We start from the raw sequence: 15,252 nt of genomic DNA on the forward strand, positions 1-15,252 counted from the left end.
GAGATATTCGAGTGGATGGATTAAAATGGTCCACCCTGTATATACAGAAAGAGAAAAGCTCAATAAACATTCTCTCCCCAAAAGACAATAATTGATCAACTCAAATTAAACGTATATAATTTGAGAAAAAGAAATGATAAAATGGAAATGCAACAAATGATAAAAAATTAGGATAATTGTGAAGAATACAGGAGAATATTCGGTAAATAAAGCACTTGCTCGGGATGCAATTTTTCATACTCTTTTTAATTGTATTCAAGACAAAATGACAACACGTTTTTCAATAAATCATTAAACTTCCGAAAATGTCAGCCAACCGTATCCGAGAACCCTTTCCTCGCCCCTCCCTTATCCCGCCCTTATACCCTTCTTCTCGTGCCAAGAGCTTTCTTACAAGACTTGGATTGAAAGTTTGTTGTCTTTTACAAAAGCCGCACATCATCACATGTCGCGCGCAAAGGCTTCTTCTTTATAAACTCAACGGATGACTCTCTACGAATCTTAAATACTTCTAATTCTGCGTGTGTATGAGTGTGTTGTGAGAGGTTTTTTGCGCTTATATAGAGAAGATATATAAATGAAGGGTTAAATATTACGCTCTTGATAAAGGAAGAAACTTAAATTTATCTGCTCCATTTTGGACCGACTACTCTGTTCTCTTTTTTTTTTTTTTTTTTTTTTTTCTTCCACCTCGCGAAGAAACTTCCATCAACATCTGATCGAAGAAACAGAGCACTCGCATCCCAAAGGCCAGATTTACACAGCGAGTATTAGTAATGCAATTTAAATATTTCTCTAAATCGTTACAACATTCATTAAGAGTGCGTTTCGCATTTTATACTTCGAATAATCATCGGTATATATCGTTTTTTTTCCTTTTTTTGCGGTAGTATTATAGTTTTTTTTGCCACTACATTTATATTAGTTATTTATCTCTGCTACTCTCCGAATATGTATCCGTTTTTTTTTTTTTCAGTAGTTTAAACGTGTGTGTGACTTTAGAGTTTTACGATAATCTTTTTTTTTTATCTTTTTTTTCCTCAGTTGCCTCGTGTTCTCGCCAGCACTGATTCCCTTTGTTCTTTCCTTTTTTTATCTCTTCGCTCCCTTAAATCATGTAATAAGAGTTGCGCGCGAGTAATTGATTATATTCACTTTTTTTTTGCACACACGATCTCTCCTCCTCTCGAAACTAGCGAAAGCGTAGAATCAGCTCTGCTCGACACTAGGACATGAATGGGGCATACATGTTACAACAGTAAGTGTTTACAATGGTATTGATAATCCAACGAGAGAGTACATCAATGTGTGTGGTTGCGTTTATATAAATGCGAGGGACCGCGATTAAGTCGGTTATGGTGTGCGATTATATATTATATTTTTCCCAAAGAGGTCTACGAATTTTCTCCCGACCTTCCCCCTTCGGCTTTAATTGTCAGCTAATTAATTGTCATTATGATCACGTGGATTTATCTCTGCGTGTTCCTACACACACATACATATATTTATATTAATATAATTTCTATTATATTTATATTATATTTATATTATAATATAAATATAATTATATATAAAATATAATGTAATTATATTAATATATATATATATATATATATATATATATATATATATATGTATATATTTGTCATGCATCTTTTTGTCTGCGATATTTATTTTTAATGACGTCAAAAGTCCGAAAGTGCCTGAAAAAATCGAAATGATTTGCAACCATTTGAACCGACCCATCGAGGTCAAATTATATGATTATTGATAACAGCTTAGCGCATGTTTAATAATTTTCGAACGATTTTCCTGCTTCTCTTTCTCTCTCTCTCTCTCTCTCTCTCTCGCCTTTCCCTTCGTAAACCGGAAACGACATTCCGGATATTCTAGTTAAAAGATACCGAAAGGCGTTTTCCCTCCCCTCGCAATAAATACACCCACGCACGCTTCTCTTTCTCATCCCCCTTGTTACGACTCCGTTTATTTTTCTTTCTTTTAAATATTTAAGGAAGAGAAAATAAAAACGAAAATATATAAATGTACTAATGATTATTAAACATACATGTTACCGCGCGCGTTACGCGTGTAATCCTTTCCTTTTTCTCGGCTATGAAAAAAAAATAATAATAATAATAGCGGAATATACACACGTTACGTTTAATATTTTAATAAGAATATATAAGAGTTGTGTGTTTTATGTACGTGTGTATGTGTATGTGTGTGTGTGTGTGTGTGGTATGTGTGTACGTGTACGTATTATATATTTCGGGGCCCACACGCGTTTTTCTTCAGCTACATCGATAAGTGTTTAATCTTTTTTTTTTCTTTTTTACTTTTTACTTTATTAATTAATATTATATATTCTTGCGTGTTTGTGTTTCTATATCGTTACTTTAGTTTACATCTCACGTATTACGTATGGCAAGCAAAACTACTAGTTAAGGAAAAGAGAACTTAAAATTTATAGAAATTGTGTCGTGGCGCGTATATAGCAACCTAGAAAAGCTCCCTTCCGCATTATATTCATCCCCCTCTTTCTCTTTGATATCGGATTGCTATGAAAGATCTCTCTCTCTCTGATTCTACATGACTATAGCGAGAAGTTAAGAAATAAAAGAGAGACACACGAAAATATGATACGCCCGTATCACCATGCGTGTGTACATCTATATCAAAGTATACAGTGGAACGTAATATATATATTTTTTTTTCTTTTTTTTTTTTTTTGGAATCATTTAAAACAAGTTATTGAAATTAAATGATCTCTTCTTTTTTATTTCCAAGTTTCTGCGAAACCTATGTTTCTACGAAGTATAAAAAGAAAAAAAGAGAAGAGTGAGATAACATAGAAAAATACAGTAAAGGTTTTTTTTCGCCCGAGAAGAAAGGATACAACTATTCGGAAATATATATGCGTTTCTTTTAGAGATATGCGTGTTAATTAATTAACGAGAGTCCTACGAAATCGGCTGTATAATATATGTGTGCTCTCTAGAAAAAGTATATAAGTGTCAAATGAAAAAACAGCCGTTTTTTCCGTCATTCGAAAAGTCGAGCGCGTTATCTTTTTTTTTCTTTTTTTTTTTTTTTATTGACAATAACGTGATTCGCGAATAACAGACTCATTTTTTTTCTCTTCATCATTCAAGTATATTATAATCGGTCACCTCCCCCCCTCATCGAGAGTTAGTATTTTATACTTGATGCACAATGTGAATTTTTTTTTGTTATTAATAATCTGTTCACAACACACACAATTGCATCTGAGAAGATCATTTATAGATTGTTACTTCATATATAAATACGATGATAGATTACTTGTAACTCTTTTACAACGGTAATGTCGGTATTATTATTCATTATCATAGACGAGTGTGTTTTCGTGGGCCCCGCTTCTCCTCCATTTATAACAAAAAGCACAGGCACGCTTTAGATTGCGGACAAGCCTGTTTTTTTTTCTTTTTTTACGTCATTCGAGTTTCCGTATTTTCTGTTGTATATTCAATGTGGATTCTCGTTTTCGTTTCGCATTTTACGCATTACACGCTTCGCGTTTTACATTAAATTATTTCGCGTTATTCATCATCATTATTATTATTATTATTGCATTATTATTCGTGTCATCAGTGCAGCGGCAACTGATTGACACGTTGCGTTACATCGTTATTTGTGTGTCTTTTTACTCGTTTTATATCCGGTATTACATACATATATATATATATCAAGAGTTCGATTTTTCTCAGAAAGAAAATCACATATCTATCTTTACGTAAAAGCGTAAAGTGGCATTTTACTCTCAAATTCGTATATTTCGTCAGATTCAAGAAAGTCGGCTTCTAGTACGTTATATGTATGTTGTGTAATATGTGTGTGTATGTACGTATGTATGTGTGTGTGTTTGTGTAAATGTATATGTCGTTCGAGAACGAACGAGCAATTGTCGATTTTCGAAATTTACATTTTCGGAAAGGAATACTTTTTTTTTTCAGCGATCGTACCCTCGGTGCGTGCACTTTGCAAAAAGTAATCGCACGCTAATTGCATTTTATGAAGACTTGCGGATGATTTCGAAATCATATTACATATATATTATGTGTCACGTGAAACGTATCGGTTTTACAAACGCACACGCCAATTTCGATTCTCCAAGAAATTGCGTTTTAATTAAAAGCGAACGCTGACGTTGATTTCGCATCGCGTCGAATTTTTTTTTTTTTTTTAATTCCACATGCTCGGCGCACATTGAAGCTGACATCAGTTATATAATTATCATCTCTGTATTCATATATGTTATATTTGCGTGTATATATATATATATAATCTTTCTTTCTCTTTTCCTGTTCCTACAAGCAACTCGAGAAACTGAGAGCTTCGGAACCGTAGGAAAACGTGGGACTCATTTCTCTCTTTTTTTTCTAATTTTCGGCAAAATTTATCCACGGATGTCATTTCCTTAACATGCCATCTAAAGCACTTTCGTATCTCTCTCATCCTCTCCCACAGGATCTTACTCATTTAACTACTCTCAGGCTCGTTAACTGTCATTTTACTCAAATTATATAAAGTTTCTCACAGTGTCCTAATGCATTTTACGCAATAACAAATCTACAAAAATATAACATTTTATCTTATCATTTCATTATATTACCTCAATAAATGGTTTTCTCTTTTTTTTTTTTTTTTTACTCGCTCTAATTACCCTCGTCCACGTGTCTTGGACACGTGTTTTCTCTCGTCTCATCTCTTCGGTACTTATTTTAATAATCGTGTTCTGTCGTGCTGTCTTGTTATTTTGTTGTTATATATCATTTTTACTGATAAAAGAAAACCCTTTTTTTCTCTTTCTCTCTCTCTCTCTTAAATTCCGATCTTGATCTTTGGTAGAAAGTCTTTTAGACTATTCTACGCATAAATAGTATATTTTTTTTTTAACATAATCGCTTCCTATTCCCCGACGCGTGATAAGCACACACGCATCTGGATTCTGTATGTACATCATATATATCAATCATACTGCGTCACTTCTAAAAAGTAACTGTTCATATGTACAATTAAAGGAGGAACATTTCTTGAAATATGCTACACTAGACGTGCGCGCACAAAAAGATTCGTATTTATTCAAACATAATATATAATTAATCCTCTCTTTTTTTAAAGTCTTTTATTTAACAATTAATCTATGATGACAATAACATACTTTTAATGTATTATCAATTTTTTTTTGTCAAACTTAAACATCAAAATTTCAACAAACACGTGTAGAGAAATTAAACTAATATACGTTTCAAGTATATATGTCCATATAAATGATTTTAGAATCAACAACTTGTAACTCCCTTTCGCGTATGTAGCCGTAATGTAGCATATTTTCCAAACAATATGAGGCATACCGTAAGGGGGGATCGCTCTTCTCAACAAACATTTTTTTATATTCAAGATACGCTCTCACGATAAGCCTCAAGTTTGCTCTCAAATATAGAAACACTATCCTATTTAAACCACAAATTTCGTTCGCGACACGTCCATTCGTACAATCTTTCATCGCAAATAAATATATGACCTAGGTTGCATACACGCGTGTACACGCGTTCATAACGACATAATATGCCACGTTTATATACATCATTATCGTGGCTTCTTTCATTTTCTCTTTCTCTCTCTCTCTCTCTCTCTCTTCCTCTCACACATGCACACTTTAATTCGTACAAGTTCTCTCATGTACTCGCAAGTACAATAACATTCACGCATCATACACAGGCACAACTTACGTATAATATACTGCATATGCGTGGGAATTTTTTCTAATCTAAATAATATGTATATATATATATATATATATATATATGAATATATATTTTACCTATATGAAAAGCATCAGTCTCCATGTGCTAGTGACTATCTCAGTGCTCCATCTGGCATCATTCTTATCTACAAAAGTCAGTAATCGTGTAATGTGTATATGTGTAATCTGTGTACGCGTGTATCAAGCTACTTTCTTCGTCAATCAGATCAGACCACTGAGACAGATCGCAGCGAGCATTTCATATAATACCGGAAAATATATATTTTCGTGTAAAAAAAATAATTCTTAAGAATTAAATACTTATAGCAGCTGACGATTTGTGTTCTTTGAGTAGTAAAATTAGCGCACGCGTAATCAGTCGAGTAATAATGCGAGCAAAGTTAGCTCGTCCTTCTTCCTTTTTTGTTTTAGTTCAAGCACGATTTTTTTTTTCTTTTCCTTTCGTCTCTCTCTTTCTCTTTCTATCTTATACAGAATAGTACGTTTGGCAGTGAGGTCATCATGTCAAAAATGGGTAAAATCTTTACACCGTGTGTCACAGACTATCGAGACACCATTTAAGTAAAGATCTCTCTCGTCTCTTATTAATATTTCAATATTTTGGACCCATTCGAGCTTTTGTGCAAGTAACACTAAAGAAACAGACAGTTTTTAAATAACACCATCAACGCTTCGAAAATCCATTTCGTCTGAGATATATTTATATTAACGAATTATCATATGCGTAAAACTTTAATTTTGAAAAAGCCAGATAATTGCAAGTATTGTATATAATTTTTAAATCACGACATGGTATTTAATTTATCTGATAAAGATTTCCTGATATTGAATGATAACAGATTATCTAAAAAATAAGATAATACTTTTTTTTATAAGATTAATTACGTAAAGCTGGCACTACACTATACATCAAGCTAAATATATAAAACATCCATTTCATCATCAAATGTTAAAAATGTTAAATGTTAACAACTATTGTTAAAAATGTTAATTCTCCATTATAAGCAAATTTGTCACACAAAACATAATAATATAGATAGAAATATGAATGCATATAATCATAAGCATAAAAATATATTTATATAATAAAGTTATGATAGATAAATAACATGTGCTTATTAATGAATTTTGTCACGTAAAACGTTAATTTTTAACTTTATAGCGTTAAATAATAATCTAATTGTCATTTTTTTTAAATTCTACTCGTTAAATTATAGGTAACGAATATGTATTGATAATAAAAATGTTAATTGTCAAATTGATAATGAAATGGATATTTATCAATAAACGCCGAAGTCGTAAATCGCGAATGAAGAATCCACTGGTGAATCATGAATTTCCGCAAACTACAAATTACGAATGGTGAGTGTACAGTCTGATGTCAGCTTAATAATATATAAATTATCCTGTAAAGTATTTGTTTGATTATATTTTGATAGGAATATTATGAAGAATGAAAGATTAATTTCAGAAATGGATATTCAAGTGTTACTAATGCACAATCGCTCATAGAACATATACGTAGATTGTTAGCAGTCTTGAGTCATGGTCGGGAAGTGGTTACAGTTTTCGTGAGATTTTCTCTTTCTACGTCGATAGTATCTAGCTTTCCGTGGCGACCGGAGCGACGAGCGGTGCATCACCCTGTCCCTTTTCCATGCCTTTACCACCGTTTTCCACTGCATCATCAAACTGACCTGGTACTGGCAGTGCATCCTTCGTCATCAGTCCACGAGCTGCATCGTCGCTTTCAGTTTCGCTGAAATAGAGAGTACGACACTTGTAAATCATGTGTCAGTGTAATTCTCCAGATATGATTGAATTGATAAAATGTTTGATTATGCAATTAAGAGGAGGATCGAGGAACGATTATAAATATACATCATTAAATTAGAAATGACGAGTTTGATGCAAAACCGAATGAGAAGATAAAAGTCTCATGTTTGCAAAGATGAATTTTTTTTTCAAAGACACGCGTTAGACAAGTTCAAAATATTCACTTATAATCTGTGATTTCATCGACAATGGCACCACGATTCCTGCCATCTTTCTTGTCGGTAGTCTTTTTAATAGCAGTCTTCTTCTTGCCAGTCACCTAAAATATTGATAAACGTCTAAAATGCATTCATCCGTGAGACAAAGCGGATTTTATTAGGACATATTCAGATGAGCACGGAAAAATATTAATTCGCAGGACTTAATGGTATCTCACAATCAGTGATAAGATGCCCAATAAAAAGACTTAAGAACCTCATTTATTCGCGCTTGACATTTCTTTGATCTTATATGTCCATAATAATTTTCAGAAATAATATCGCTCGAAGTAGTTATGTTTCGATCACGAATGCTTGTTTGCAAAGGGTCTTTCGAGATGCCCGACATATTCTTCTCGCTTGTATATACCTACAAGATCTTTTTACCTTCATTTGAGTCTTCTTTCCACGTCCAGCGATCGGGGCGCGATTGGTCCCGCGCGTCTGAAAGGTCGGCCGATTTGATATCGGATTGAATCCACGGGGAAGACCGTATTTAAGTCCACCGATAGAAGTTACCTGCAACAAAATCGTCATCCAAATTGTGACACACGCGCGACATTTTTTTTCTTTAAATTATTAAACATGCTAATGGAAAGTCGAAGAGCAACTAAGATGTATCATGTAATTCTTTTACAGTGGCAGCAACATATATATATTCTCACATCGTGGATAAATAGTGGACTTTATTTGCGAAATATATTTATGATTTATGAATAATTTCGCGAAAATTGATGCATTGTTCGCACACGAGTAGTTAATAATTACGATAAATTTTTTACGATACTTTTCTTATTCAAACCCTTGTATCTCTTTTTTTATACTCTTTTGAGCCTATAATTAATCATGATTTAAACAATAGCATTTATAAACTATCATATTTTTCATATCAGTAGGAGAGTTTACAATATAATGTTGAATAATTAAATATAATTAAATAATTAAATTATAACAATTATATACCTAAACTATACATAGTTAAAAAGGAATATCTGTAAGATAAATATGTTTTCTGAGTAAATAAGGTATTTTTTGGAAATAGGTATGCAATTATCATCTAACATACATATATATATATAATTCTTTATATATAATTTATATAAATTCACACATATATACATACAATGCTTGTGACTCAGCTATGATATACTTTACATTCAATCAAGCTCTCTATTAAAATAAAACTTAAAAATATATATATATATATATATATATATATATATATATATATAAGGAATACAGTTAAAATATTCTGAATTAAAATATATAAACACCTTTATTTTATAACAGTGTCCATACTACATACAAAAAACATGCAAATGCGATAATACAAGATTGCAAAGCTATAAAAAGAAAATATACAAATGTCAAAACACTTGCATTCGTAAACATTTTAATGGAGTAAGGAAATAACATGCATAAAATTGCATAATATATACGATAAATGTAATTATCATCTATCGCTTAATATATAAATTCTTGGATACACATAATTTGTTTTTTAATTCATTTCCACCTGCTCGAACGCGCTATTTTATGTATATATATATATATATATAAATTATATATAAGTATATGTATAAAAACTACATAAAATGTATAATGCAACTAATTCTGCGTTAAATCGGTATTACGTGATGTCCCTCCTAAATGAACGTCGGCGACGATTAAATAGCGAAAGCGGATCGAGACTATTCAATATCTCGAACGTTCCCCTAAAATCTGTTCAGAATATCGTCATCGTGTGCTCCTTACATTCCATATACACGCAACGATACGGAACAATACATTGTAGATTATGAAATCGCAAATACGCATTATTAGCCTATTGTGTGTCAACTCCATTGCATCCTACCTGTGGTGGAATTCGTCCGCGAGGATGCCCCTGCAACGGTTGCGGCATGGGTCGACCAGGCTGCCCGTAATTCGGACCCCACTGACCCACCACAACTCCGGCGATCTCTAACTGGCCACCCCGCGATGGGATGGGACGTCGCATTAAACCGCGTTGAGGCTGCATTGTCCCACTGCCAGCACGGGCACCACGCATCAAATTTTCGTTAATGGTCGGAGGAGGGCAACCAGCAGGCAAAATGTTCGAGGGAACTGATACGCGAATACCTGTGACGATAAAAAACAAAATCATTATACGTGTATATTAATGATTCAATATTTATTATGCTAATATAAAGAGAAATAAAATGATATAAATGTAGAAATAATTATTACATAGAATTAATATTTTGCATATACACAGAAATAAAACCGATATGTAACAAATGAACTTTTTCGCTCGCAATTATTAATTTTATTAATTTTTTGTATACTATTTGATCTTTTTTAAACATTATGTGAGAAATGCATTTGTAAATTTATTTTGTTGCAGTTTTGAGATTCGTGAGGCCATATCGGTGAACCTCACGAAGCAATATTAACTGCTTTAGTTTACTTCCATTCGAAAACATCCTATTATGAAAAATCGTAGGATGCTAAGGAACCTGGAAGAGAGAGAGAGAAGCATTGAACGAAGTTAATTACTCGCCAGAAGTCAAACAAGTGCTCTCTCTCTCTCTCTCTCTCTCTCTCTTAAACACTCTCCCTTTCGACTATAATGTAATTTAACGTCGCCGTCGACTATATCGAGCAAAGTTTGAGTCTTAAAGTAATATAAAAAAACGCACCTGGCGCGACAGGTAACGGCGGGCGAGCAAACATCGGAGTAATTCCCTCGAGTATCGCCTTCCTCATCCTTTCGACTTTAACCACACGGTCGATGTGGCCGCTACAAAGCTCCAGTAAGTTCTTGGCAACGGTAGCTCGAGCAAGCGTATGATGGAATAATTTACCATCGAAATAAAGCCACGGGCAACACATCAACCAAGGAATCGGTGCGCCACAAGCGTCGTTCGCCAACAGCGCGGTTTCTATTCCGGCCATAAACAAGGTAGCCAGTTGCACTCCGCGCGACGTCACTAATGGAAGCTATATGTGCCAATAATGATAGATTAAATGGTCGATTGAAATAATATTGAAATTGATATAATAAAAATTACACGATTTTTTACATACCTGCAGATCTTGTAGATACTGAGCATTCATGAGTTCTGGCGAGAAAGCTTGCGCGATGAAGGCATCCAACTCCTGACGGCGTAAAATTTTTATCTTGTCAGAGAAGGACATGATATATCTGTGAAAGAAATAATCAAATATTTATCATCCAATTGATTCAAATTTTAGTTAATTTTTTTTCTATAACATAAATATATACAAATATAATCGATTGAAACAATTGCAATTGATATTTACCTCAAAACACAAGCCATGACCAACAGATGTTGCGGAACGTATGAGGTATTTAATATGAGAGGGGTGTCTGATCTCATGCAAGTTAGGAATCCCCTAAGTCTACGCCGCTTATCATCTATAACTGTGCTAAAGAACAGGAAATTTTGTCAGTTTACAGAAAATTTTAACAAATTTATTTACAACATATTCTTAAGTATAATAATTAAATAATTATACATGTAAATTTATTCAGTTTATTATTAAATAGATAAATTGCTTACCCAAACCATAAACGTTGTATTGTCGGAACGCCCCAACCGATCTGCTCTGCTTTCACCAAATCTGGAGTCTGATATGGATTGTGCTTGGACCATACCCATTCCTTTATTATCACGTCTGGGACTTCGACTTTCTCGCTGTCTAATAAAGCACAAATTCACCCAGAATTAAATGGAATTTAATACAAAAGATAAATCTTTATAATATTGACAAAATTAACGTATGACACTTACCACCTTTTTCTTTACTCTTCGTAGCTAGATACATTCGATGATGAAGATTGAATAAAATAGCATACACCATTTGTCGGATTGATCTGTAAATCGCGTGAATGGGAGGGAATTCGCGGTGATTCTCGTCCTCTAGAAGGACTGGCAATTTGATTTCGCCAGCGATGAGAATCTGATAGATGTACGGCGACATCAGTCCCTTCTGGTGACGCTCCGAAGCGGTACGCATGACCTCCGGTGACGTGATGGGAATATTAGTCGCTTTTTCCGGCTGTCTCGTAGAATCGGCCGTTGCGTGAGACGGTGATGTCGCAGAGGAGCTACTACTCGAACTTGACGAGCTTATCAACAGATTGTGAGTACCGTTGATGGCGTGTCCATCATCTGCTTTAAAAATTCCAGATGTTTAGCTATAGAGACTAAAATGTCAACACCATTTATAATATTTGTTTTGCCGACATACTTTGTTCCTCCTCCGTGCGTAGAACGTCTTTATCAGAATCTCCGTGACCCTGAAGCCCGGGTGGATCGATCACGATTTGCGGCGCTGCTTTGGCATTAGCGGTCGCCTGTTTGTACGCATTCAAACTCTCGCGTTCGCTCTCCAAAGTTTCGGACGCGAATCTCGAGGTCTCCAGATTGGACTCACCTTCCGAGGCTGACGGCGTGTCTGACAGATTCGACTGAGCCTGCGGCTTGGAATCTAGCTTATGAACTGAAAGAGATCAATATAGAAATATATTTATCTTGAAATATTATATAACATAATCCCTTTGCAAAACATTTTATAATACTTGAGATTTTTTTCATTTTTAAAAAAATTTTAGCAATACAAAAGTTATCTAGTTTTTTATAAATGATAATTTTATATTAAATTTTTTTTTTTTTTTTTTTTTTTTTACTAAGATAGTATCTGAAAAAGATAAGATACCTTTTGCTGGTTTCACAGGCTTATAGTGCAGGAATCCCTCTTTCGTTCCATTCAAGTAGTACTGAACAGATTGTCTCAATTTAGAACACCTTGGGTCGGAAGTGGAGCCAAAGACTTTTTGCGAAACTACATCTAACTCCACGGACGAAAGGTCCCTGACAAAGTTTGCAATCGTCTTAATCATCTGTTCAACGCTCGTCTTGTTTAACACGTTGGTGCTAATGTTATGACTCTTGTAAAAATCAGCCAAGTCGCTTTCGGTCAATATGTAATTGCCAAGTAAAGCTGCTAGTATACATAGCCTGTCGGATGGTATGTTAAGGGCTTTAGTGAATTCAGAGAGCATATATTCTTTTGTATCAAGAGAACCCTGTTATTAAGAAAGAAAAATTTGTTATACACTGTATAAATTAATATTATTAAAAAATACAACGTTTGAATACTTTGCTATCTATACCTTGTATGTAAGTTTCAATTGTTCAGACGAAAAGTATCGTGGAGGATCAAATGCAGCGTATTCTGCATCATCAGCTATCAGCCCATTATAATTATTTTCACGACAATATGCAATGACTTCCTGGTGATGGTCGTCCATGCTACACAACTGTCAAAATATTAATATCCTTGATTTATATCCGTTTATAATTTTCAAACTAATTGTATATAACATACATTTTTTGTAATATTTTAATCAAAATTTGAAAGGCATAAAAGACAATATCATAAATGCAAAAATAAAAGAAAATAATAAAAGAAAGAAGACAGAAGTTTATTAACTTACAACTGTGACATTTAGATGCCTAAGAGCCATACGTAAACTTGTCCTTAAACATACAGGAGGAGTCCACCAGATTTTCGGCGGCGGTGTACCTTTCGTTGTTATGTGTTTCAGGACCTTGATATTTTAGTACAATATATTCATAAATTTCTTAATCTTTAGCCATTTGATCCAATAATAAAACTGCGAGAGACTTACGTTGTTAACTTTAGCGCGCATTTGTAATTGTTGTTGCACCCAATCTGCTCGCCGAAGAGGTTCAAAACATCCATTAAAGAATACAGCTATTTCTAGTCCTGACATTTCCATCGCTTGTATGAGAACCGCAAGAAACTGAAGCATGCGATTCCACTGTCCACCGCAAGCCCAATCTGTAAATTTTTAAATTATATTAATTTAATATAAATAAAATATAGTCTATCGATCAAAGACAGATAATTGACCCAAATATCATTGCATTATATATATATATATATGTATATTAATCTTATAAATTACCTGAGAAGAATCCTCCATATAATCGATCCAAGCAACATTCTCCATCAAGAACTAATCTCAATTTACCAAAGTTATGCAACTGTTGTCCCTTAATTACACGATTACGTTGTGATTTTTGCGCGACCAATCGCGCAATCTTCAACAAATCTATAGGCACGGATCCTCCTTGTACGCAATTGCTATCCAGGAAAGTTTGCAAGTCTTGAATGCCCATGTTTACAATACTCCTGAGTTGTGCTCCGCAGTTACGAATCTCCGCACCTTAATTTGTTTGCACCTTATCTTAATTATTTATTATTCTTTACACAGAGAGTGTCGCTGTCTTTCTGGGTCGTTTATCCTTGCAATGTAAGACTAGCAATGCGTTTCTTTATTATTATTATTATTATGTTTTTTTTACGTCGGTCTGTTTTTGAAGTTTTTATATATATATATATATACATATATATATATATATATATATATACGTATATATGTGTGTGTATGTGTGTGTTTTAATATCTGAAGAAACCTAATTCCAATTTCAGAAGCTTCAATCTGCAAAGAAAAGAAATATTTTCAATCAATATATTTAATAATTTTATTTTTATTCATTAATTAGAATCAATGTCGAAACGCGATCTGTCAGTGTCGTCGGGTAGCTCTGACATTCTCGGACATGACATTACGCGCTCAGGTATATATATAAAGGGAAAAAAAAAATGGGGAGAACAATTGAGGTTTGACCGTCCTTTCCTCCCTCTCTCTCTCTCCCCCCCTCCACCCCAAAAAAACCCGAGAGACAAGGCAAGAATTTGCACGACGGGTCAAACGTGGAGTACACGCCAACGAGGATGACGGAACCTCTCGAGGGACGACGCCATTTACTTTGTTTATACGCGCGTCCGGGTGTCGGGATGGCGTTTCCTCGGCCGCCGGCTGGTCGTATTCACGCGACCGGTCAAGCTGCCTCGGGAAATCCCAATCGTGCCGGGCCGTCGTATCGGAATCTCCGAAACGGAAGCCGACGGGGTGGTCCAAGTAGCTACGGGGAGGGAATCGAGGAGCGATTCGTCGACCTGGTGATGGTCGGTGACCGTGCCGTCAGCCGTTGGGTTATTCGGTTATTCGGGTTAGGTGCAGTCTAAAAGGAAGAGCCCTCCCCCTCTGGGGGAAGGACTCGACCGGGGCGTGCGTTCGCGCGGATTCGCGGCCACGCAACCAAATACGAGCGTATCCTTGCGAGCCGCCTCTACGTGACCTACGTTACTTACGTTAAATTAGCGTTAATCATCGTGGCCCCAAAGAAAACACAAAACACACGGGCTTTCGGAGTTGGATGACGTCGAATCGAAAACGGAAATGAGCACCCTGGTCCCCTGCCGCTGGTCCCCGCGAGCACAGGCGCACGACCGACGACCGCCCAGAGACCA

The 15,252-nt window shown here is 34.9% G+C and overlaps 1 protein-coding gene across 5 annotated transcripts; it reads right to left on the minus strand.

Annotated features, from left to right (window-relative positions):
• Window positions 1–225: 225 nt before the first annotated feature.
• LOC140673575 (constitutive coactivator of PPAR-gamma-like protein 1 homolog) lies at window positions 226–15,252 on the minus strand. Of its 5 annotated transcripts, none has more exons than XM_072906599.1 (16): window positions 15,094–15,252; window positions 13,841–14,377; window positions 13,541–13,713; window positions 13,346–13,459; window positions 13,022–13,168; window positions 12,565–12,934; window positions 12,097–12,348; window positions 11,637–12,017; window positions 11,406–11,544; window positions 11,146–11,271; window positions 10,909–11,026; window positions 10,521–10,821; window positions 9,695–9,960; window positions 8,227–8,358; window positions 7,807–7,901; window positions 226–7,565 (listed from the first exon to the last, which is right to left on the minus strand). In XM_072906599.1, exons 2-16 carry the CDS (start codon window positions 14,052–14,054, stop codon window positions 7,409–7,411), a joined length of 2,985 nt encoding a protein of 994 aa, XP_072762700.1. In that variant the 5' UTR covers window positions 14,055–14,377; window positions 15,094–15,252; the 3' UTR covers window positions 226–7,408. The 5 variants fall into 5 exon arrangements, 4 of the variants coding, with proteins under 4 accessions (XP_072762700.1, XP_072762699.1, XP_072762701.1 ...); XM_072906598.1 differs by having other exon boundaries at window positions 11,637–12,020; XR_012048073.1 differs by having other exon boundaries at window positions 7,429–7,565; window positions 8,214–8,358; window positions 11,637–12,020.

The sequence above is a fragment of the Anoplolepis gracilipes genome, chromosome 14 (assembly GCF_047496725.1).
Source record: "Anoplolepis gracilipes chromosome 14, ASM4749672v1, whole genome shotgun sequence".
Classification (NCBI taxonomy): Eukaryota; Metazoa; Arthropoda; class Insecta; order Hymenoptera; family Formicidae; genus Anoplolepis; species Anoplolepis gracilipes.

What these genes read in the sequence shown, in the direction of transcription:
- LOC140673575 (XM_072906598.1), bottom strand. Translation starts at nt 14,054, where the DNA reads ATGGGCATTCAAGACTTGCAAACTTTCCTGGATAGCAATTGCGTACAA. An exon ending in GCCTGTGAAACCAGCAAAAG is followed by an intron (nt 12,349 to 12,564) that starts GTATCTTATCTT and finishes GATCTCTTTCAG; the next exon opens with TTCATAAGCTAGATTCCAAG. An exon ending in GCGGACGAATTCCACCACAG is followed by an intron (nt 8,359 to 9,694) that starts GTAGGATGCAAT and finishes ATTTTGTTGCAG; the next exon opens with GTAACTTCTATCGGTGGACT.